The 24,810-nt window shown below is 54.0% G+C and overlaps 1 protein-coding gene across 3 annotated transcripts in view; it reads left to right on the forward strand.

Moving 5' to 3' along the window:
* The first annotated feature begins 256 nt into the window (after window positions 1–256).
* Window positions 257–24,810, forward strand: part of WSCD1 (WSC domain containing 1) — a 44,196-nt gene continuing 19,642 nt past the window's right edge. The window contains exons 1-5 of one of the 3 annotated variants that reach the window (XM_055576826.1): window positions 257–326; window positions 12,025–12,727; window positions 19,635–19,749; window positions 20,102–20,286; window positions 22,010–22,131. In XM_055576826.1, coding sequence (XP_055432801.1) covers window positions 12,301–12,727; window positions 19,635–19,749; window positions 20,102–20,286; window positions 22,010–22,131 — 849 coding nt within the window. In that variant the 5' untranslated portion in view covers window positions 257–326; window positions 12,025–12,300. Of the gene's footprint in view, window positions 327–1,323; window positions 1,622–12,024; window positions 12,728–19,634; window positions 19,750–20,101; window positions 20,287–22,009; window positions 22,132–24,810 lie in introns of those variants that run through there. The other 2 variants (XM_055576824.1, XM_055576823.1) reach the window with 2 other exon arrangements.

A 24,810-nucleotide genomic window follows, 5' to 3' on the forward strand; every position in this document is an offset into this window, starting at 1 on the left:
GTCCCAGGGAGGGGGGCTGACTCTCCGAATGCCTGCACTTGGCCTGACTAGCCGGGCTAACCTAAGCGCCTCCCTTTCCCCTTTGGGTGCCACTTGACTGACCTACATAAAGCTTCGACTGGTCCCCAGGCTAATCCTCTCCCCGCCTGCCCTCCACCTGTTGAAAACGGCTCCTCCCAGCCTTGCCAAGCAGTGCTGCCCCTAGTGGGAGTCGGAGGTATGCAACTCCCTTTCAGGAAGACCCGCTTAGAGCCATGCCAGCGCCACCTGTTCCCGCAGCCTCTGCTGGTCCCCAGTTTTCGGAGCATCTCAGCAGCCAGACCCAGGTGAGACAAGGGCCAAGGATGTGCCTGGCAGGGCAGGGGCAGCACGGTGGCTTTGGGGACTTCTGAGGAGCAGGAGTGGGGCGTGGAGGGAGAATCCTGAAGGTTGGATCCAGTCGTTATTTTAAAAAGGGGATGGGTGTGTAGCAGTGTAGTTGTATACCTGTGTGTCTGTATCAGCGCCTATCCACCTCAGGGGGTGTGTGGGCCAATGGCCAGTATGACTCTCTACCAGCAATGTGTGTGTCAGTGGGCTCTGGTGTGTGGATCACCACACCTCGGTGTGGGTCTGTCACTGTGGGTCTGTGTGGGGCAGTGCAGTGGTTGGTGGTAGAGCCCTGAGTGTGTGGGCATGGGAGATGTTGTCGGTGTATTTGTCTGAGGGGTAGCGATCTGTGGGTGTCTGTCTCAGAGTGCGTGTGTGAGTGTGTGTGTGTGCGTGTGTGTGCATAAGGATGTGAGTGTTAGTGTCTAGCTCTGCATGGGACAGTGAGCCAACGTGTGTCTGTCTGCCTCTGTGGGTTGGTATCAGAGTGCTGCAAACTGGGTAGCTGTCAGTGTCCCAGGACAGAGCCCTGTGTGTGTGCGTGTGTTGTGTGTGTGAGTGTGGGTGTCAGAGTGTCTGTGAAGCAGTGGTTCAGTGTGTTTGCATCACTGTGTGTCCCCGTGTGTTTGGGCGAGTGTGGGAGCCTGTTCCTCTGTGTGGCAGTGTCCAGTGTGTTTGTGTAGACGTGTGTTGGTGTGAGCGCTACTGCATTAGCCTGGTGTGTATTACAGCAAGGGAGGTTCTTTGTGTGTGTATGGGAGTGTGTGTATGGAAGTGGGTGCCGGCTACTCTGCTTCCCAGCAGCGAGTGTGGCTGCGCCGAGTGGGCTGGTCCCCAGGACCGGGGCGACCCCTCCCACGGGCGGCGGGAGGACGGTCGCCTCTAGGACCCGGCGGCGGCCGGCCGCTGTCCCCGGGCCGCGCGAGTGAGCATGTGCAGAGCCGGGCGCCCGCTCGCCCGCTCGCCCCGCTGCCCGTTCGGCGCCCGCTCGCTCTGCCGCCACGGTTCAGCCCGGACGTCCGCAGCCCAGGGAGCCAGGCGGCGGCGCCCTGTGCCCGGGGCGCATTGGGCCGCTCCTCGCCGCGGGCCACCCGGGGGCGTGCGGGCGCCGGGGGCGCCTAGGCTCCGGGCACTGCGGGGCTGCGGGCTCAGCGCCCCGGGGAGGCGGGGAGCGGGCGCCCCAGCTGGCCGCGATCGCGTGGGTGAGTGCGGTCTCCGGGTGCTCCAGCCGGGACCCCTGCGCGGGCAGCGGGTAGGGTTCCCCCAGCCGCGGGCCAACAAGTTTGTGTAGACGCGGCCGGGAGCGCGGCGGGGCTGCACCTGCTCCGGCTCGGGGCGCGCTGGCGGGGGGTGCCTCTCGCGGGGCCGGGGCGGCTTCGCCCGGGAGTGTGTGCGCTTGGGTGGAGGGAGGTTTCGGACGAGCGGGATGGGGCGGGGGTGCTCAAGGCAGTTTCCCAAGCCGCATACCCGCCTTGGAACCCTCAGAGACTGTCCGTTTTCCGGGATGGAGCCTTGGATCCGGGCCCGGGGAAGGGGTGAGGACAGGTTTTGGGGTGCGCACTGCCTTTTCTTAGAGGAGACGTTTACCTAGCGGCAGCTCCCTCTCGTTCGGCTAGCACGCCAGGTTTCCGGTCAGCGGAGGTTTTTCTCCGTCTCTTGGTGAACTTGAACGGAGGCATGGGCAAAGGCGAAACGTACGTATTTTGTCCGGAAAATTACCCTAAGTAGAGCTTTTGCATCTTCCTAAGTGTAGAAGGAGATTCATGACTGGAGGCTGCTAATTGCGGTTTTTCATTTCTCAGGAGAAGCCTCGGGGGGTCCTCTGCTCCGGATAACCTCCCGGGTGTCTGTTTTCCCTGAGCATCTGTGCCGACGAATGATGCCGGCTTGGTGCCGGCTTGCCCAGTGGGGAGGCAGGAGCGGGGAGGGAGACCTCTGACCCTTCTCTGAGCACTGGGAAGGCTGGACGTGAGGGTTCCAGTCTCACAGCCCTGCCCTGGGATCCCGCTGCTGCCCACACTCGCCTGGTCCCCAGCAGCACCCAATATGGACAGACTCGGAACTCCACTGCACTTTTCTAACAACATTAGACGCTGTCGTCTCTCTTTTCGCTGGAAGGGCAGGCTTCAGTTTATGGAGTATTTGGCTTATCCCATGTCAGAACGCCATGGTTGGGATCAGGAGATGGGGAGAGGGAGTGATTTTTTCTTTTTCTCCTCTGAATCGCCTAGGTTTTCAGGCACAGGAAGTGAGGGCTGGTAGAGAGGGGAATACAGGCAGCAGAGGGCTGGCTTGCTGCGCTCTGCCTGCAGCAACCTCGACCTGGCGGTTGCAAGTGCTGGAGAAAAGGCAAGGTCGGGGGAGGTTCTTTCCAGTATTTCCCTCACCGCCCTCACCCTCCCCATACACTTAGCTCTGGCCTCACAAGTCCCTTGGAGATGATGCCCCGGTGGGCCCACTGGTTTCCCCCAGAGCCCAGTGGTTCCATGGGGGAAGAGCAGCTGTGTTCATCTCCTGTGCACACTCGCTAAAGGAAGCTTGGCCGACAGCTGGGCTGGTGGGGTTAGCCTGGCAGCCCTCATCTTCCTCGAGGAGAAGCCCCCTGGCCCTTCCCTGCTGCAGCATCTTCCAGTCTTCACCAGGACTATTTCCACAGCTCCTCTGGAAGCATGCTTTATTTTAGGGTGAGGGGTTCCCTTATTTCACTTGGAGCCCTGTGGGGTGCTGTCCTGTGTCCTGTGTGTCTGGCTGGAAGTGAAGAGACGCCTGGATTAAGCAGATGGCTGGCCCCCTCCCCTTCCCTCCTGTCTGCCTAGTCAGGCAGAAGCAGATATTGTGGGCCACCAGTTGGCTGCTAAAGCCTGAGCCCTCGGAGCACTGGGGAGTGAGTTGCAGAGCTGCTTTCCTGTAGAGTCTGCCTCAACAGGCAGCCCCAAGCCTCCAGGCTGGGACTGAACTGTGTCTGAGCAGTGCTTCTTGGGAAGGTATGTTTCTCTATAGACACACCTGGCTTGTGCTTCCATCCGGCTCAGACCCCAGTCAGCCTTGGCGAGGCCAGTCCCCTGGATTCTCCATCTGGAGCTTCACTGAGGCCAGGGCAAAGGACTCTGGAGCAGTTCTGTGTTTATCTTTTAATTTTTCAATCATTTTTTTTTGGAGTGTGGTTGCTTTACAATATCATGTTAGTTCTGCTATACAGCAAAGTGAATCAGCTATAAATGTAGCTCCCCTCTTTTTTGGATTTCCTTCCCATTTCGGTCACCACAGAGCACTGAGTAGAGTTCCCTGAGCTCTATGGTAGGTTCTCATCAGTTATCTGTTGTATACGTAATATCAGACATGTCTACATGTCCATCCCAATCTCCCAAGTCATCTCACCTCGCTTCCCCACTTGGTGTCCATAAGTTTGTTCTCTGTGTCTATGCTGCTGCTGCTGCTAAGTTGCTTCAGTCGTGTTCGACTCTGTGCAACCCCATAGACGGCAGCCCACAAGGCTCCCCTGTCCCTGGGATTCTCCAGGCAAGAACACTGGAGTGGGTTGCCATTTCCTTCTCCAATGCATGAAAGTGAAGGGTGAAAGTGAAGTCACTCAGTCGTGTCCGACTCTTCGCAACCCCATGGACTGCAGCCTACCAGGCTCCTCCATCCATGGGATTTTCCAGACAAGAGTACTGGAGTGGGGTGCCATTGCCTTCTGTGTCTATAGATGATCTTATTTGCAAAGCAGAAATACAGCTCAGTGTTTAGACCTTTATCCATAGGATGTGAGTAATGATCAGACCCACCAGTGGGGGCAGAACTGGGATGGAGGCAGGCCCCGCTCATCTGGGGAGTGAGCGCTGGAACGTGGCCTTGGACTATCTTCTCCCTGGGCTTCTTTTCACTCTGCTGTTTTAAATCTCTCCTCCTCTTGGCTTTAGTAATCAGCATGTGGACATATCAGGTGGTGAAGTGGTAAAGAACCTGCCTGCCAATGCAGGAGACACTAGAGACACTGGATCGGATTCCTGGGTCAGGAAGATCTCTTGGAGTTGGAAATGGCAAACCACTCCAGTATTCTTGCCTGGAAAATTTCATTGACAGAAAAACCTGGCGGGCTGCAGTCTTTGGGGTCACAAAGAGTCGGACGTGACTGAACACAACACACGTGTTGACATGTCACCTGGGAAGTTGTTCGAAGGGTGGCTCTTTTGGAGAACATAGTCAGGGAGGAACTATATTTCCTAGGGTGGATGTGAGAGTGGTTGGAAGAATGGGCTGGGTTAACCATATGTGGCTTCAAATACTGCGAGCCTCATGGTAGCCATTAAAGCTTTCCTCCTCCATTTCGATTCTCTGTCTCTTACTGCTGAAAACTCATGAGGGGGCCAGGAGGGTTCTGAGGACAGGAGGGTCCAAGGTGTTCCCCACCCCCCAGCATAAGTACCCCATCCCATGACTTCAGACACAGAGCCAGACGAGGTTGAGGCTAACTTTGGCTGGATGCTCTACCCACTTGCGCAGATTTATCCAAATCACTCAGTGAGGTCTGGACAACCCTCAAGAGTTTGCCACTCAGTGGAAGAAACATCCAAGCACATGAACAAAATAGGGTTCTACCAAAGAGGTGGCCCAGAGATAGCCTAAAAGAGTCTGTAATTGGCTCTTGCAAGAGTGCGTTGGGCTCCAGACCAACCAACTAAAAAGGGGAGATGCCACCCCCATGGAGGTGTTCTTTCTTGGCAGCTCTGGCCCCTAGCTGAGTGTCTGGAGGAATGGATGGAGTTGAATGGATGGAGGAAGGCCACGTGATATGGTAGATGATATCACAAACCTGGAATCTGAAAACTTGAGTTCAGTCTAGCAAAAACTGTTTGTCTTTGGTCAAGTTAATTTGGCCTGTCTCTCAAATTCTGCCTGTCCATGATGGAGATGGTAACGATTTTGACTTCACAAGTTTATGGGAAGATCACTCATTCATTTGATGATCTGTTGAATCTTTCAGCACACTTGAGAGTGTGTGAAAGCAGTCTTGCAGTCTCTAAGGTGGTACATATGGATTTGGTCTTTTTTATCTGAACCCTTCCCTTCTCCAGGGGGTCTTCCCAATCCAGAGCACTGAGTTTACTGGAAGAATTCCCCCTCCTACTACCTCCTTTGCTTTGACTGGAGTTTTGACCTTAGTATTACGTTTTATATCTTTTAAGCACCACTTTTTAATTTTGAACTTTTCCCTTAAGTTCTGAAGTTCAGAAGATCAAAAGATTTGCCTCTTCAAAGGCAGGGACCCCACTGCATTCCCATTTCCCAAACCTTGTCCCATCCCAGGGCCCAGCAGATCTCTGTTTAGTGGGTCCTTTGTTCTCTTTCTGAGCTTCCAAGACCCAGAGCCTTGGGACCTGGGGGTGAGGGCAGTGTGGCCCTGAGCACTGGAGGGAGGGTGACCCATGGGCACAGATTTATGGGGCCTGCCCTGTACCCAACAGGCACTGCCTGTGTCTATGAGGGGCCCATAGGCTGGGAGGAGAAGTGGACAGTGTACCTGGGACTCAAGGCAGGACATGCCACCTGAGCATCCAGCCTCCCCATTGAGCAAGGCTTCACGGAGGAGGTGGCATTGGAGCTGAGGTTGGTGGCCACAAAGCATTTCTGAGCCACAAGACAGGGCACCCATTAGCATTCCTGGCCAACAGAAGAGTATGTGTAAGGGGGCTTGAAGCATCACATGCTGGCCAGTGGGGTATCAAGTTCTGGAAGGAATGTTGAAAGGAGTTTGCTGGGAGACCGACCCAGGAAGGGCCAGTGAATACCAGGCTGAGGGGCTTGAACTTGGTTATCTGAGTCCTGGAGAGCCATTGGAGCCTGGAGCTTTGCTCTTTCTTGGTGTTAGAAAGATCTCTTGTGAGGCTGCTGGGAGAGGGCAGCCTCTGGGAGAGGGGACAGTGTCCAGATGACAGGCATTGAGACTGGGCAGGGCAGTGGCAGGGGTTGAGGGTGGGAAGAAATGGGGAGGGGTGCTAATTCATAGCGCTGAGCCCAGCTGGAGGCTCTCAGTGGGGCTTTGCTGAAGTTTAGAGGCTGAGACAGCCTCCTACCAATTATGGAGGCTGGGGCTCTGAGCTGCTGGACCATGAATGCCCATCTCCTTGTCTGCGGGAGCAACACGTGGGTCCCTGTTTCTTGTGTTTGGGGCTCACCCAGCTAAGAGCACACGGCTCTGGATCCGCAGATGGTCACAGCCCACATGGCAGTGGCCGCGGCGTTCCTAAGGCTGCTGGTGTTCTTTGCTTCCCTGTCTGTCCTCTCTGGTGGGGGCAGGGGTGGTGTGGTAGAGTCGTGTGACTGAACCTCAGTGGCTACTGGTCAGGCCTGGGCCCTCTCTGAGCTCTTTCTCCAGCCCTCGGGCCCCAGTGGCTGCCTTCTGTCCTCTCCTGGCTGTCACCACAGCTCCTTTCTTCAGTCCCGCGGAAATCTCAGCCTGGTGCCCTCTGCCCAACGCACCCCCCACCCCCTGCCCCGCTTCAGACTGAGCCACAGGTGCCACCTGGGTCCAGATGACAACAAAGTAACAGCTCAAGTTGTCTGTGTCCCCACCTGTGCTAGGCTCCTGCTCCCTCCCAGAGACCCCCCAGAAGCCTCCCTGTCCCAATGTTCTCTTCTCATTCCTTGGAAGAAGCTGAGGGTCTCCCTCCCCTGGGCCCTGGTGTCCTCTAGGGTGGCTTTTGGGCCTCTGGCAGACCAGGCAGGACATCTGGTGTCCACCTTGTCCAGCCTGAGGCTCTGTGCCTCCTTGGTGCCCCTTCCCTCCTGAGAAGCCTGGAGTCTCAGGCAGGGCTGGGGGTCCTCTGCCCCCCACCCCCATCATTCTTCTGAAGCACTTTGCATGGTTCCCAGATGGGAGGTGTCACATGGGACGCGTGCCTTGGGGGAGAATGGCCCAGACCTGCGGAGGAGGGGAGGGGCCAGGAGGCTGGGGCTGTCCCCACATGGCAGCGTTGGGGGGTCTGGCTGGGGGGGTGCTCTGTGTGTGGCGCCATGCCTGGGAGCTTCATCCTGGCATGTTTTCAAAGAGATCTGATAGAGGCATACCAACCCCCTTTCAGGATTTCATCTTGCCTCCTTTGAAGCTGGGGTGGGGAGAGAGGCAGGCCGCTGAGTGGACACAGGGTGGGCTCTGGGACCAGGGAGCTGGGGTCTGAATCCTGGCCCTGGTTTGTCTGGCCTTGACCAACTGAGTTTTAGAGACCCAGGCTCTTAAATGGGGGTGATCAGGTTATCCCCCTCAACGGGAGATACGGAGTAAATGAGATGGTGCAGGTGAAACATACAACCCAGTGTAGCCTAATTACTAAATGCTGCAAAAGAAGAGGGATGGAAGTGTTAATCGCTCAGTTGTGTCTGATTCTTTGCGATCCCATGGACTGAACTGCCAGGCTCATCTGTTCATGGGATTCTCCAGGCAAGAATACTGGAGTGGGTTGCCATTTCCTTCTCCAGGGGATCTTCCCGACCCAGAGATCAAACCCAGGTCTCCTGCATTGCAGGCAGATTCTTCAGCATTGAAAAAGCAAGCATGGGCTTCTCTGGCAGTCCAATGGTTAAGACTCCACACTTCCAGTACAAGGAGCACAGGTTCAATCTCTTAGTGGCGAGCTAAGACCCCATGTGCCTCTTGGTGCGGCAAGTAAATAAATATTCAAAAAGAAAGAAATAGCAGGCAGTTCGCTAACACCTATCTTAGCATGGAGGCAGCTGCAGGTAAGAGTGGGATACTGGTCCCACCCCAGGGAGTTGGAGGCTAACTGGAGGTGAGGGTGGCTGATGTCCCCCACAGCTCACAGCTGCAGGCCTCTCCTCCAAGGAGTTTCCAAGTTTGCTTCCTTTGCCACTGGCTGTAGATAAGAGGTTTCCTCTCTCATTCAGTTCCATGACAATGCTGATTAACCCCCATTTCACAGATGGGAAGCCTGAGGTGCCACCCGTTCGGTGACTTGCTCAAGGTGGATTTGCTCTCATGGAGGGCCTCCTGGCTTTGGGCTGCAGTGGGCACAGCTGACAGGTAGTGGTTAGATATACCCCCCTCCCCAGGTGTTGGCTGCTTCTGTTCTTCAGCTGCCTGTGGCTTGGCTCTGAGTCCTTATGCAGATCCTGCACTTGACTCAGCACTCCCTCCCCCCACCCTCCAGGCTTTTTCCCATAAAGTCACTCAACAGACATTTACAGGCACTGCAGGCTGCGTGCTAGGATCTGGGGATGTGATAATAAATCAGGTGTTGTCTGTGCCCTGGGGGAGAGGTGAGTGTGGCAGAGAGTGGGGGACGATTGCAGAGCAGAAGCCTGGGCCAGGCGACAGGTTGCTAATACTGTGGGTTTACATGGACCCACTCCCCACCCCCATCCAGGCAGTGGCAGGTATTCTGGGCTAGGAATCAGCTTTGCAATGTGAAAAGTTCAGAGTGGCAGTCTGTCTTATCAGAAGCAGGGGTCGTGGAGCTCTGGCCTGAAAGCAGCTGTCCCCTCCCCCTTGCCCAGTGTCCACCTCCCCAGACTAGGGGAGGGTCCCAGTGGGAAGGGGTGGCCCCAGAAAGAACTTGGTGGAAGGCGGGGGGGGGGGGGGCGTGCCTTGGCAAACCCAGGTGTGATCACTCAATTCCGGAATGATCAGCGCTGACCACACCTCACCCTGCTGCACCCTTTGTAGCATGTTCGCAGCTCCTCTGTACAATGTATATGGAATTCAGGCTGCATCTTGCCTTCAAAATTGTGAACTGTTGATCCATTGCCCACCTTTTGGCTCCATCTCATCAGAACCTTTCTTCCCACAGCAGGGGTCCACACTCCCCTTTTATTTTAGTTTTATAGGATTTTTCACTGACAGAATCTCAATCTTGTAACCAGAAGCCTTTTGCAAGCAGATTTGGAAGCCCCTTTTCCTAAAATGACAACACAGGAAAGATCAAATATAAAGCTCAGCACCTGTGTTAACTTCCATGTATCTCTAAGGCCTGAACTGGTGAAGCTGTGTCCTTCGTGCTCATGTATTGCTTTGTCTCCCATCTATCTAGGGAGGCCCCCACAGCTCTGGATAAGCGGAATTTGAGATTTCATTGCCCTAAGATCCCCCACTGTGGTGCTGGAGAAGACTCTTGAGAATCCCTTGGACAGCAAGGAGATTAAACCAGTCAGTCCTAAATCAACGCTGAATATTCATTGGAAGGACTGATGCTGGAGCTAAAGCTCCAATACTTTGACCACCTGATGAGAAGAGCCAACATTGGAAAAGACCCTGATGCTGGGAAAGATTGAGGGCAGGAGAAGAAGGGGGAGACAGGATGAGGTGGTTGGATGGCATCACTGACTCAATGGACATGAGTTTGAGCAAACACTGGGAGATGGTGAAGGACAGGGAAGCCTGGAGTGCTGTAGTCCATGGGGTCACAAAGAGTCAGACACAACTTTGTGACCGAACAAGAAGACCCCCACAGAAGCAGGTTTCTGATATCAGGATCCACCTATCAGTGTATCTTCTCATCCATTTAAAAAACATATTCAGACACAGAGAGGGCTGAGCATCTATTTTGCTGGGACTCATGTTGTGAGCTGGGGTTACCAAAATGTGTACATAGCGTATGACCTCTAGCCTGGAGTCAGTCGCAGTCCTGCAAGGATGGTTGACAAGTACGAGGACAATTAAAATCATCCTAGGATGGCAAATGCTGGGATGAGGGTCAGCATGGGGAGACAGAGAAATCTATACCAGTGGGTGGGTGGTGGTCAGGGAGAGCTTCTTGGAGGAAGTGACACCTGGGCTGAGTCTTGGAGATACAGAGGGATTCACCAGGCAAAGAGGGAGGAAAAGACATCAAGTGAAGTATGTGCAAAGGCACCAGGGCAGACATGCTGTGGTTGTTTTGCTGGACCATGGGGTGTGTGTGTGTGTGTGTTTACACACACATGTGCATGCCATGAGGAAGCAGAAGGGAAGGGTCCAGCAAGAGACAAGCTGGTTGGACTAGATCAGGAAGGGGGCCTTGTATGTCATGCTAAGGAGCTTGGAGTTTATCCCAAAGCCGCAGGGAGCTATTGAAAGGGGTTTTAAGCAGGGGAGCGCCGTGATCAGATTTGCGTGTTAGGAGGATCACCTTGGCAGCCTTGCAGAGGATGGATTGGAGGGGCCAAAGCTGGAGGCAGGGGATCAGTCTGGATTTCTTGGGATTTTCTCTGTGGTTTTATAAATCTGACGAGGCTGGCCGGGGTGGGCCTGGCACACACCAGCTTAGAGAGAAAATAAAAGCTCTGGAGACCCATCTGAAATGGCTCCCAGACTCAGCATTTAATTCCACCTTCATTTGCTCACTCCCTACCCTGCCACCCCTGCCCCAGCCTAAAGGACCCACTGGACCCCCTAATTCTCAGATCCTGCCCTCCCCAGAAGCATCAGAACCTGGTGGCACTCAGCATTGAATCAGAAAGGGTCGTGCTGGTCTGACACCACCCCCTTCCAGACCCTGGAATGCCAGGCCACAAGAGCCCAAACGTTGTCTTTCCTCTCACACCCGGCCTCTGTCCCCAGGGCACAGAGCAGCCATTGAGGGGCCGCAGGGTCCTGGCGGGGGTCCCGGGCCTTGTTAGTTACAGGCAGCGGCTTAGTCACGCTCCTCGGAGCCTTTCACCCCGGGACAAGCCTGTCCTTGTGTTCCAGGCTGTCCTTATCCAGCAGCCCAGCTCGCAGCAGCTGCGGGCCCCTTCGCCAACCCCCGACAATGCACTTCAGAGGCGCCGTCAAAGGAAACCAAAGCCCAGTGTGAGAGCTGAGTCCTGGGGAGCAGAGGGGCACCCCGGGAAGGCTTCTCTGAGAGCCTTCCCCGCTTCCCTACACCAGAAGCCCAGCCTCTGCTGATAGGTGCACGGCCCCGGGGCCTCTCCTGCTCTGGTGTCCTCCCTTCAGGAAGCAGGGAAGACTGTGCAAGCCCACTCCCTCCTCTGTGCCCTCTCCTGGGTTAAAACCAACCCACCTCTGCAGAAGCATTTCCAAAAGACAGTATGCAACCCCAGTACACACATGCATCGAGCACCTGCTGTATACTCATGCGCTGGCCTGAGTGCACATATAGGTAGTGGGGTTCATTACAGGCTGGACCACATGGGGGTTCACAGTCCAGGCTCTGAATTCGGGCTGTTCCAACCCTTAGCTCCTCTTCTCCCCAGTTGCGTGACTTTGGGAAGTTTACTTTGTCTCCCTTTGCCACAGTTTCCTCATCTGTAAAATGGGGGTAATGCTGTATATATCACTTTGGGGTGAGGATTAAATGAGATGATACATAAAGCTTCTAGCTCAGAGCCTGGCACATAGTTTAAGGATTCATACAAGGTCACTGCTGCTGTTTTTCCTCCTTCCTGTTATCATTAGTGGATTGTCCTATGGCTCCAGGGTAGAGCATTAGTTCCATTTTACAGATGAGTAGACTGAGGCCCCATGAGGTGAAATAGCCCACCTGCTGTCACATAGTCATCCAGTGGCAGAGCTGGGATTGGAACCAGGCTCTCTGTCCCTCACTTCTGCAGCATAGCCAGCCCCTTTGGCAGACAGAGCACAGAGGTGTGGGGCTCCTGACCCTGGGGCAGTGGGAGAGGTGGACCCTCCTATTGCCTCTAAGTGCCCTTTCTCTTTTCCAGGTTTCGGAGCTGGGACATGAAGGTCGCTAGAACCCAAGGATGGCAAAGTTCCTGACGCTTGGGCAGAAGCTACAGCTGTAGGGCCCGGGACTGGGGCTCAGTGATGGTGCTATCTGAGCACCTGCTGGAAACAGGGCAGGAGGAACAGAAACCCCAGGAGAGAACAGGCCAGTGCCGGCATGCAGGGATGACACCTCCGGAGGCTCCGGCCTCCTTCCCACCTGGGTGCTAGGAGCCGTCCCCGGGCTCCAGCTGGGAGCCCTGCCGCCCAGGGGCATGGCCAAACCTTTCTTCCGACTCCAGAAGTTTCTCCGCCGGACGCAGTTCCTGCTCTTCTTCCTCACGGCCGCCTACCTGATGACCGGCAGCCTGCTGCTGCTGCAGCGGGCCCGCGTGGGCCTCCCGCCTGGCCCCCGGGCTCCTGGCCCGCTGCAGGCCCTGCCTGTGGCTGCCGTGGCGCTGGGCGTGGGCCTACTGGACAGCCGAGCCCTGCACGATGGCCGGGTCAGCCCGGAGCTGCTGCTCGGCGTGGATGTGCTGCAGGGTCCCCTGGCCCGGCCCCGGCCCGGCCCCCACTGGCTCCGCAGCCGCAACTCGGAGCTGCGCCAGCTGCGGCGTCGCTGGTTCCACCACTTCATGGGGGACCCCCCAGGGCCACCTGCGCTGAGCCCCGAGGCCCCCCAGCCAGCCACCAGCAGCCGAGGTAGGTGCTTAGCCTGGGTCCCCTTACACATATGTGAGCTATTCCTGGGAGCCCCATTTGGGGGCACAGAACTGGTGTCCCCTCTCCCTGGCCCTGGCTGCAGCCTGAGAAGTAGGAACCGAGGGCCCGTGGCCTTCCCACACCCTGCTTCCCCCAGCCCCACCATAGACAGGAGGGGCCTGGGAGGGGAAGCCTTTGGGAGTTTTGCTTATCCCTAGCTGGACTGTATGTGGCTGGGGGTTGAGATGTGTAAGCATTTTAGAGCTGAGAAGACCTGAGCTTAAATCCTGGCTCATTCCCCAAACTTATTGGGTGACCACGTCTCTTAATTTCTCTGCGTCCCTTGGAAGTGGAGGTCGAGATACCTGCCCCAGGGTTGTGGTGAGGATTGAATGTGATAATGTAGAGCAGCAGTTCAGTAAGTGGGATCCCATGCTGGCAACCCCAGCCCCACCCAGGAGCTTGTTGCAAATGCAGGTTCTCAGGTTCTCTCAGACTCCCTAAATCTCGAACTCTGGGGCGAGGGCTGCAGTCTGGAGCAGCGTGGTCTCCAGGTGGTTTGCATGTGCACTGAGGCTGAGGACCACTGGACTAGGGGGCCTATTGTATGCACTGGCAGTCAGGAATTATTATTATTTAATAACAATAGCTCACTCGTGTAGCAGTGACCACACACCTGGAAGTGTTGTATTTACAGGTGCTATTATTATTGTTATGAGCTTCCAAGGTGGTTGCTAGTAGGAAAGAAGCTACCTGCCAATGCAGGAGATATAAGAGACATAGGTTTAATCCCTGGGTTGGGAAGATCCCCTGGAGGAGGCCATGGCAATCCACGCCAATATTTTTGCTTGAAGAATCCCATGGACAGAGGAGCCTAGCAGGCTATGGGCCATGGGGTCTCAAAGAGTCGGACACGACTGAAGCGACTTAGCATGCACGCACTATTATTATAACTCAGTTTTGCAGGTAAAGAGGCGTGGAAATTGTTAAGTAAATTCTCCAAGATCATTCTCTTAGTTTTGGTTCCTTGGAAGCAAACCCTGAAACTAGGATTCACATGGACGTGGTTTGTTTTGGGTGTGACCCCAGGAACACGGGTAGTTTTGGTTCCTTGGAAGCAAACCCTGAAACTAGGATTCACATGGACGTGGTTTGTTTTGGGTGTGACCCCAGGAACACGGGTAGGGAGTGGGACGTGAGACAGGGGAGGAGGTGGCCAGTACAGGGTATGTTATGGAGCAGATGGGGACTTGGAATGAGGGTAGAACCTGCATCTTAGGGTGCAGCCTGGAGACAGCAAGGCCTGGCGGACGCAGGCAGGGCACTGACCAGAACTGCTGGAGTCACGCCACTGGGACTCCATCATGGGGTCAGCCTGGCTCCAGCTCGGAGCTCTTAACACTGCGTTATCCAGACTGTGCAGGGCCTAGAAACTGAGCCTGTGTGAAGTGAGCACCCAGGGAGCGTCAGAGCCATTGACGGGAGGTGACTGATCTCAGTCCGTGTCTCAGCATCTGTCACCACCTTATTTGATCCTGTACCACAAATCGCAGGAAAACTGCTCTCTGAGTGTAAGAAGTATGGTTGGAGCTTAGAATCCTCAGTGGAAGGATATAGAAGAAGATGGTGGCCCGATACAATGAAGACTGCAGAACTAAGCCTTCTATAGAAGAAACTTCCACAGAAGGAAGTTTCATCTGAAATCCTCTAGGTCATGGCCCTTGTGTGGGATTCCTCAGCAAGGCTTCCATGTAAGAATGAGGGAGAATCAAGGAACCACTTCTGTAGCTCATTTCATGTAGTTGTAATTTCTATAAACTCCTCCCAACACATCAAGAAGCCAAGTCTCTATCAGGGCGATGCCAGTGTAGCTCATTTATACTGAAGTATAACTGCTACTGCTGCTGCTGCTAAGTCGCTTCAGTCGTGTTCGACAGTGCGACCCCATAGACGGCAGCCCAGCAGGCTCCCCCGTCCCTGGGATTCTCCAGGCAAGAACACTGGAGTGGGTTGCCATTTCCTTCTCCAATGCATGAAAGTGAAAAGTGAAAATTGAAAGTAAAGTCGCTCAGTCATGTCCGACCCTCAGCGACCCCATGGACCGCAACCTTCCAGGCTCCTCTGTCCATGGGATTTTCCAGGCAGGAGTACTGGAGTGGGGTGCCATTGCCTTCTCCGACTAAAGTATAAAGGACTGACCAAAGTCACCGTGGATTTCTTAAAAAGAAGCCATGGAAAGAGCATAGATTTTGAAAACAGATCTGGATTTGTCTTTGGTGTTGCCAGTTATTGATGCTATGGCCTTGGCAGATTAGCCATGATTCCTCTTTTTATTTTTCTCAGTCCACACTTAGCACATGTGAGTCTCCATGAGTGCTATTCACTGTACACTTGAGGAGCTCCGTCTGTGGTGGTGGAATCAGATATGCATCTAAATGATTACCACCTAGCATGACTGATAAGAGAGGTACTTGCAAAAGGCTTAGGGCTCGTTACACAGAAGTGACAAATTCTTAGTAACCTGGCTTCCGAGTGACTGGCCAGAAGACAGGAGGACTCGGGGTGACTTGCTTACAGCCCTGTGTGTAGAATATCTACATCCAGGAGAACCAGCAGGCACTCTTTAAGTCATCTTTTAAAGAGGCGATGGAAGAGGCTGTAGTAAAAGCTGAAGAGATTGTGGTGAGATCCAGACAGGACAGACCGTCACCAGGGTTTCTGCCCCGAGTCTCTGAGTACCTTCTTCACTCTGATTGACCCTCCCTGGGGACCCCCAAACCTGGCAACGGAAGGGTTAATGCCTAGTTCAGCAGGAACAGTCAGGCTCTGGTGTTGAATGGTGACAATTCAGCCCAGTACATGCCTCCCATCAGTTATTCAATATTTTGAATATCCCCCAGGATTGGAGAAAGAATTCACCCTGGGAGAGGTGGTGGAGTCACGCAGTTAAAGATCTTCAGAGAAAGTGGGGAGAGGCGGGCACTGGCCCTAGAACCCTCTGGGAGCCCCCTTCCTCTCTTGGGGCTCCGTGGGGCCCTGCATAGCCAGGCTGGCCTCCCTGGTGGAGGCCCGCCCTCGGGACAGCTGCTGGAGCTGCAGACAAAGAGGGCGTCTCTTCGCGGCCCCGGGCAGCCCGCCATCCTCCTGTAAGGGGATCCGGCAAGCCTTGGAAGCCGCAGGAGGCCCCATCAATCACTGAGCATTTCATTATACCTTGGACAACATCCATAATGGAATAAAATGTCAGTAAGTTTACTAGGGGAAAAATAGTAACTTCTCCATAGCCAGTTTGTTTTTTATTGATAGTAATTTCCAAAGACATTCCAATATCTCCGAAGCCATCGTTAATAGCCTCACGGCATGTCCATTTTGATGTGCAAATGAACAGATGCAGAGTCACAGACAATAATGCATCGCCTCCGTTTCAGCCGAAAGTAATAAATCCGCCTCAGAATGTGTCCCAGTGCATCCCTGGGAAGTCCTTTCTTTCTACACATTCTCGCCTCTGTCAGGGAGTTAGAAAAGCCATTCATTATTTTTCCAGGAAAAAAGGCTCACCTCCTCCTCACGAATGAGGGGAGGTATCTGGGTCTTGCTACAAACAGAGACGGGGCCAGCCGGGCGTGGGTGTTCCTCCAGACTGGTCAGTTCCACCCACCAGCCAGCTGGAAGCTGGCTAGCCTCTCCTTGTTTTTGAGGAACCCAACCCTGACTGCTCAAAACCCTTTCTTTCTCTTTTATTAATGTGCACTGCTAATATTTACAGAGCCATCGGCACACCCGGCCCCAGGTTACAGTGTAGGATGAGAATAATAATAGCTGTAGCTTATCCAAGCATCTGTTGTGTGCCAACCATTGTTCTGCCTAGATGGACATCTGTTATCTCATTTAATTTAATCTTCAAACAGCCTTATGATGTCAGCCGTGCTATCACCATTTTAATGATGAAGGGTTTGCATTTCGGGGAAGTAAAGTAATCTAAAAGTGTTTATTATTAATAATGACACATTACAACAGGAACAGTCACCCCTGAGCTCACGCTACATGCCACGTCTGCATTAGATAACTTTCCATGTTATCTCGTGGAATTCTCACAACCACCCCATGGATTCTGTGGGACCATATGTGCATTTTATAGACGGGGAAGTAGAGGCTGCACATGCCAGGTCACACAGCCAGATAGAGCAGAGCCTGGATTTGAATCTAAGGCAGCCCATTCCCAAGAGATGTTTCTTCCCACCTCACCCCCATGCCCCGCCCCGCAAGTGTGTATGTGCCAATCTCAGCCTCCAGGGGTCTTGAGCCCAGTCACCTCTTGGTGACCAGAACCTTCTGGTTAATTTCCCATCAGTGGTGATAAATGTTTAACAACCCCCGAGCTTGTGTTTTGGATGTTTACTTGAAAGCTGTAATAGAATTTCTTCTTTGCTGAGCAACACATGTCAGAAATCTCTCAAATATTAGTTTTCTTTTACTAAGTAGGCAGGCTAAGGAGAACGATTGATTCTCGCTGACCGGGGTGAAAGCTTTTTGGTCTCGGTAGTCCTGAGATTTATATGAAGACAGAGAAGCTTGCAGGGCCTGGGTGTCTGGAGCATGAGTAGAGGAGCAGAGCTTGTATCCATGGATGGACACTGGGTGTGGCCATGTGTGTGCTGGCAGGCATCCCGGTGAAGGTGGCCTCAAGAGGATCATAGCCTGGAAGGGAGCAAGACCCTGTGCAGACACTGAAGGTCTTTGCTTTCGCTGCAGCCCAGTGTTCTCTAATCTGAGGTTTCTGGATCTTCAACCATTTCTGGCGTGACAGAGAGTCCTGTCTCCTACCATCTTGACCATCTTCCCCTGCCTGGCCTTTTTTAACCAGGGGCCCTGGGAATTGCACTTTGGTATAGCCAGTGGGACCAGCCCCTCCTTGCATTTGGGCTCCCTGCTTTCCCTCTTGCACCCTCACAGGATGTCAGTGTGGGTTTTAGGAGCTCTGACCCACTATTGGCATCGTGTCTGACCTTGGCAGCAAGTCACCAGCTAAGGGGAAGTTGTGGTCCCTGCCCTCAACGAGCCTTAGGTCATGGTACAGAGACGAGACACACAGGTGTACACAATTTTTAACAATAGTTAATGATCAGGATTTGTGTGACAGCAAGCTTTTCAGACACTCAATGTGACAGTGCAGGGAAAGGAGAGGCTGCAAAAGATTAGAGTCGTCAGAGCTGTAAGCCATACCATCAAGGATGAGTAGAAAGCAGAGTGGATGTGCAGGAAGGAGCAGGGACATGACCATGTGGGCAGGAGAAACGAGCAAGGGGAGGGGGAGGGGTGCATTTATCCATTTGACAGTTAAGGAAACTGAGGCATAGAATGTTGAAATTATTTAGTCAAGGTCAGAGACAGATTTAAGCATGCTGTTCATACCCAGGAAATTCACTCCCTGATTCACGTTCCCAGGAATGTGGGCTGGCAGACTCATTCCTTCAAACCATTCAGCTCGTGGCCCTGAGCTTCTGTTTTGGGCCAGCTTCTTGGCAGGAGTAATCAGCACCAGTCTCGCCTGATCTGGGAGATCCAGGACTGGTGGACGAGATGGTCACTCCTCCCTGCAAAGCTGTTTGGGAGTTGGCCGGCTGTGAGGAGGCCTTGGGCACAATGCTTCCCGGAAACGCCCAACTTCCAGAGGCTACAGTGTGCTGCTCAAACGCCACTTGAGACATCCTGGAGCTGAGTGCCAACGTTTCCCCGGAGACGGGCAGCATCTTCATCATGGGTGCCCGATCCAGAGCTTGGCGCAACTCTTGTGGGTGTGCGTTCACAGCTCGGACGGTGTGATGGCGTGTTTGCAAACTCCTAATGCATAGTTCCTTCAATGCGCTGTGGTGCGTGTGACATTTACACACTGAATGCACTTGTTAGCGTTCAGGTTCTCCAGGCTTCGCTGTGCATTTCTGGGAGGCAGCTCCCTGTCTTGGGGTGTGGCAGGGCAGGACTATTTCCCACTGACATGTGCTCCATTGGGTCACTGCTTTGTGCAGTCTTGCCCCTCAGCGTCATCCCCTTCCGAGGATGTGCTGGAGGTGCCTGACCTGGCGAGGCTCAGGGTCCCGTGGTCCTAAGGATCCCACACAGAACAGCCCTCTTATATGTTAATAGATACCACTTACACACCTCCAGTGATGGGGGCTTCTGCCCTCCTGCGATGGCTGCTATTTTCTTTTCTTTTTTCATGTGAACCATTTTTACAGTCTTGATTGAATTTGTTAACAATATTTCTTTGGTTTATTTATTTATTTATTGGCCGCATAACGTGTGGGATCTTAGCTCCCGACCAGGGATCAAACCCACACCCCCTGCATTGGAAGGCGAAGTCTTAACCCCTGGACCGCAAGGGATGTCCCAGCAGATTTGTTTTTTCTCTTGGACTAGCTCTCCCTGTTTGCAAAATCTCTATGTTGGCTAAGATCAGACTTTGCGTAACTCATTTCTTCCTTCTGGATCACGAGGAGGCAACAGAGTCTGCCTATCAGTTCGTTCATGGAGGCAGACAGGCCTCTTCCGGCCTAGGAAGGGTAGGGATGAAAAGGAGAGGGGTCCAGGTGAAGCAACTAAACCAGCCAGACTTAATTAAACCAGGTGAGGGCTGGTGGAAGAAAGTTGTGTTCTGGCTGATGCCAGGCTCCTGGCAGGGTGTCTACGGGACGGTTGGCCATTAACTAAGAAAGAGGGCAGGAAGGGAATAAGTTGGAAGTGTCCAGAAGCACTGTGGGGAAGGTTGGACCACAACCTTGTCCCCTGGGCTTCTCTGAGAAGTGTCATAACCAGGAAGGGCAATGCCAAGGGTGGGTTCAGGAATTAGGACCCTCCCGCTCTCCAGGGTGTCTGAGTCTCTGCTGTGGTTCTTCCTCACCCCCTGCAGGCACCTATGTGGGATGCTTCAGTGACGACGGCCAGGAGCGGACTCTGAAGGGGGCTGTGTTTTTTGACTTGAGAAAGATGACTGTCTCCCACTGCCAGGACGCATGTGCTGAGCGGTAAGTGGGGGGCCCTAACGGTCAGCTCCACTGGAAATAAGGCTAATAGGCAATCCCAGAGAGTGGGAATGGTGTCCCTGAGGAGGTGCTTCTGCTGCCAGTTGGCTTTTGGAGTGCGATTGGAGCTCAACCGATCAGATGCAGTTGTCCAAAACAAAGAAGGTTTACTGACGAGACGGCAGGGGATTGTGGAAAGAACTCTGGGCTCAGTGTCAGGAGACCCGGGGTTCCTGTCCTGAGATTCCAGGACTGACCCTTATCCTGACCCCAGACCCAGTGGCCATTCCTGGATCCAGACCTCAGTGCCCTGGGCCAGGCTTGGGGCTCACCCCAGGCCCCGCTCTGCCTGCAGGTCCTACATCTACGCTGGCTTGGAGGCCGGGGCCGAGTGCTACTGTGGGAACCGACTCCCAGCGATGAGCGTCGGGCCGGAGGAGTGTAACCACGAGTGCAAAGGGGAGAAGAGCTCCGTGTGCGGAGGTGTGGGCCGGCTCTCCGTGTACCGCGTGGAGGAGCTGCAGCCCGGCTCCAGGAAGCGTGAGTGCGCCAGCCTCTCCGTCAGCTCTGTCTGCCCCTGCTCTCTGCCACCTCTGCATCCACAGCCCTTCATCTAAATTCTGTGGGACGGAAACTGTGCTCTGCCTTCCCTACCACCTTCCCTGGACAGGCTTGTGGCAGGGGGCGAGGTGTTAGGGTCTGCCAAAGATCGCTTGAGTTCATGACCAAACCACATCTTTCCTTGTCCTCTGCAGGAGAGAAAAACCAATCAGGAGGCTCAGAGCCTTGGTCTAGGTGTTTCTCAGACATGCTGTGTGGCCTCCCATCTTTGGGTTCCAGTCTATTTTGTCAAATGCAGAGGCAGACTTTGATTACCGGGGGCGGACCAGATAGTAGGAATGTTTCCTAGCTATACAACACCCTGAAGCGCTGGTGAAAGTTGCTCTGTCATGTCTGACTCTTTGCAACCCCATGGACTACACAGTCCCTCGAATTCTCCAGACCAGAATACTGGAGTGGGTAGCCTTTCCCTTCTCCAGGGGATCTTTCCAATCCAGGGATCAAACCCAGGTCTCCCACATTGCAGGTGGATTCTTTACCAACTGAGCTATCAGGGAAGCCCATGAAAGTGCTGGGTAAAACTGAACAAGTGTTGTTGTAAATGCAAAGCTGAACTATCAAGAAAGTAAGGAAATCCCTGGCTCCAGTGGGAACTAGGAATCATGGTGGTGAGATGAAGACAGTCGACGATGCGGTGCAGCACTGGGTCTTCATGGGGGAAGCTGCTGGTCTTGGTGGCCACACGGCTTAGGTTTTAGTGTCCACGGAGGACAGAAAAGGAGGTTTTGAGTCCACCAAAGTAGGGACCTGGATTGAAACTTCTTTGTGAAGTTGGATTCAATTTCACTGAAGTATGTACATCAGTGAAATTTTAGATTAAAACAAACAAACAAATAAACACCTGCCAGAGACAGAAAAACTTGTCTGTTTGACCTGAGCTTCAGGTTGCGATCAGAGGAAGGGGCAGAGTAGGTCATCTGTGGCTCCATCTTGGAGGTGCCCTCCTGCCCTAAGTGGTCTGGGACTCTCACCTGGGGAGCGGGGGAGAAAGGTGTGAAATGGGAGTGACAGCCTGTGCCACACCTGAAGTCTAGAGGCAGCTGAGGTTCTGCCAGCAGCATCTTACATCACTGACTTCTCACAGCTCATGCTGCATCCTTACCTCTCAGCATGTATAGGGCACCTGCTGTATGTCAGGGTCAGGACTGGGTGTGGGGTGCAAAAGGGTGACCCAGATGCCGCCTCCCCCCAGGCTGCAGGGAGGTACTCACAGTGGAGCATGGGTTCAATCCCTAATCAGGGAACTAGGATCCCACATGCTGCACAGCATGGTGAAAAAGAAAAAAAAAAAAAAATCAACAGATTTGTGGAAGGAAGGGAGAAAGGGAAGAAAGGAGGGAGGGGGGAAGGATAGACACTGTCCCCCGAGGGCTGGCGGGAGTAGCAGGTCATGAGTTCAGCAGCTTCAGCCAAGTGGTCCCTTGTCAGTGACCCTGGTAAGCAAGGTTCTGGGGTCTGGTTTCTCTCAGGAGCTTGGCTTGACCACAGCCTGTCTGGGTAGTTTACCCTCTGCAATTTGGAATCTGCTCCTCCCGAGTGCAATTCCACCTATTTCAGGATCTGAAGCTGCCATTTCCCCCAGGTCAGGCCCCAAGAAGGGCAGGCACTGCTTCTCACCAGATCCCCATTTCCTTCCCCGCAGGGAGGACCGTCACTTACCGGGGCTGCTTCCGACTGCCAGAGAACATCACGCATGCCTTTCCCGACTCCCTGGTACAGGCCAACGTGACCGTGGAGACGTGCTCTGGGTTCTGCTCCCAGAAAGTAAGAGGAATTATGACTTCACAGCTCTGTCCTTTAACCATCCAGCCAGAGTGGTGGTCTCAGGGAGGGGCAGGTGCCCGTGGGGGACTGCAGCTCTCTGTCCTCCTTGGAGCCCGGGTGGGAGCTGAGGAGGGAGGGAGGCAGGCTTTGCAGCAGAGTCGCTGAGGATGCCAGCAGGGAGCCGGCTGATGCTGAGATCCGAGCCTGGGTGGGGGATTGTCAGTGAAGGTTGTAAAACTGAAAGGATTGTGCTTTTCCCGACGTGAGCTCTTGGCATAAGTGTCAGATGTTAAATTGACTTGGTTTAGAAGCCGGAAGATGCTGGCTTGGGACTTGGGGAGTGCTGATGGGTTTTCTGTTATTGGCACTGACAGTGTTGGGCCAAGAATCTGACTTCAGGGGCTGTAGTCGCTCAAGTCCCTTTGGTCCCTCAGCCAGGGCTGAGGCGTGGAGTGTGACTCTGTGCAAGTGCTGGACTGGGTACCACAGGCCATGCGCATGCACCGCATGTTGGCTCTGGGGTGGGAGACATCAATCAAGGCCAGATAGGGTTTGCACATGGCATTATTGGGGTGGGGTGTGAAGCAGGGCTGGTGAGACCTGCAGGCTGCCCAAAGAGCTTTGAGATCTGAGGCTGGAGTACCCAGATCTCCAGACTGGGCCAGATGCTGTGGCCCTGGAAATGGCCCTGAGTGGCAGTAGGCTAGGACTTGGGGCTGCTCCAAATTCTGGAGTCCACTGGCTTTGATGGGACTGTAACATGTGGCAGTGTAACCAAGTGGGGCTAGGAGACAGGCGGGTCCTGGCTGTGATGGGGATGATGATGGTTATCAACAGTCCTAACGGGTATTCCTCATTTATTTCATACCAGTTTCTGTTCCAACTTCACATGGGTTAACCCATTTAATCCTCTTGACAACCAAATGGGATAGGTGTTCTGAGTAACTGCATCTTGCAGGTGAGGAAACAGAAAGCTTAAGCATTCTGCCTGAAGTCACACAGCCAGGAAGGGGGAGAGCCAGGAATTGAACTCTGCCTAGTTCCGTAGCCTTCTGGTGCTTTGAAGGGTGCAAGGCGTAGACTTCAGTGAAAGCACGTGGAGTTGGACACAAAGACATGCCCTCCATGGGCCGCCACTCACCAGGAGCCGCCCCCCCTCTGCTCTGTGCTCTCAGCCCCCTTGAGATGCTTCCCTTGGAGATGGGGGGAGACAAAGCCTTTTTCCTACATGCTTTCCTCTCGCACAAGCACAGCCTTTGAAGTGGCTCTCTTCCATCTCCAGCATTTCCAAAGCCACTGCCAAGGGTGTCTTGGTGTCAGGGCTCATGAGACACAATACTGGGATCCGAGAAGACCATTTTGTTGATTCACAGACACCTAGACTGGGGCCCCCTTCTCCCCTTCTCCCGCTGGTGGGACCAGAGCCAGTAGAGGTGGCAAGGACACCTGCTCGCACAGCAAGGAAGCAAACCTCCCACTCTGGGCTTCCTTCCCACCTGCAGTTCAAAGCGGCTCCCTGCAAAGACCCCCACTGTAATCAGAGGAACTCAACTGGTCCAGACCTGCTGGCCTCCCAGGTCAACAGATGTACAGGCATCTTCCTGTGTGCTGGGCGCTGGGTTGCAGCCTTTCCCCTGCTGGTCAGCTCTGATCCTCCCAGCACTCTGTGAAGGAGGATCGTCTGACCCCTGCTTGCTGCAGAGCCAGTGCAGGTCTGCAGGAGTGAGAGTCCTCACACACAAGCATGGGGGGGCTGGCTTTACATCCCACTCTTATCTGTCTTTTAGTCGCTCAGTCATGCCTGACTCTTTGCAACCCCATGGACTGCAGCACCACCCCGCCCCCCATAGGCTCCTCGGTCCATGGGATGTTCCAGGCAAGAATACAGGAGTGGTTTGCCATTTCCTTCTCGTGTATATATATATATATATATACACACAATTTAATTAATTAATTTATTTCTCTTTGGCTCATGGGGTCTTCACTGCTGTGTGCAGGCATTCCCTAGTTGTGATGAGCAGGGGGTGATTCAAGGCCTCCTCGTTGCGGTGGCTTCTCTTGTTGCAGAGCACAGGCTCTAGGCATGCAGGCTCAGTGGTTGTGGCATACGGGATTAGTCGCTCCACGGCATGTGGGATCTTCCTGGACCCACGTCTCCTGCATTGGCAGGTGAATTCTTAACCACTGGACCACAGGGATGTCCCCCTACATCCCACTCTTGACCCCATGCCCCATGCTTTTCATGCTGCTGCCTCTCAGTGTGACATCGGTGGAGGAAGGGGACAGGTGGGTGGGCTGTCGAGGAGGAGACAGGAAAAGAAACAAGAGGAAGGGAGCCGGCAGCCTCACAGCTGTGCGTCTTTGGTGCTTTAAATTATTTTCCATAGATAAGATGCTCGCGTGGAACACGGTGAAAGGACACCCAAGGGTGTCCAGGGGAAAGTCTTCCTCTCACCCCTCTGTGTTGTCCACTCTGTCCTTCCTTGGATGCAGGTGATGGGCCTAACCTCTCCCTTCCCCTCTCAGAGAAATTCTGTGAACGTTCAGGCAGTTGTTCCTTTACAGAGTCAGGATGTCGTTACAAACCCCACAGATGGTGACGAGCCATACGCACTACCCTGCCCGGCTCTCCTTCCCTATGTCTTTACAGATTGCTCCAAATTGGCACAGGAAGCGCTT

This window comes from Bubalus kerabau, chromosome 4 (assembly GCF_029407905.1).
Source record: "Bubalus kerabau isolate K-KA32 ecotype Philippines breed swamp buffalo chromosome 4, PCC_UOA_SB_1v2, whole genome shotgun sequence".
Lineage (NCBI taxonomy): Eukaryota > Metazoa > Chordata > Mammalia > Artiodactyla > Bovidae > Bubalus > Bubalus kerabau.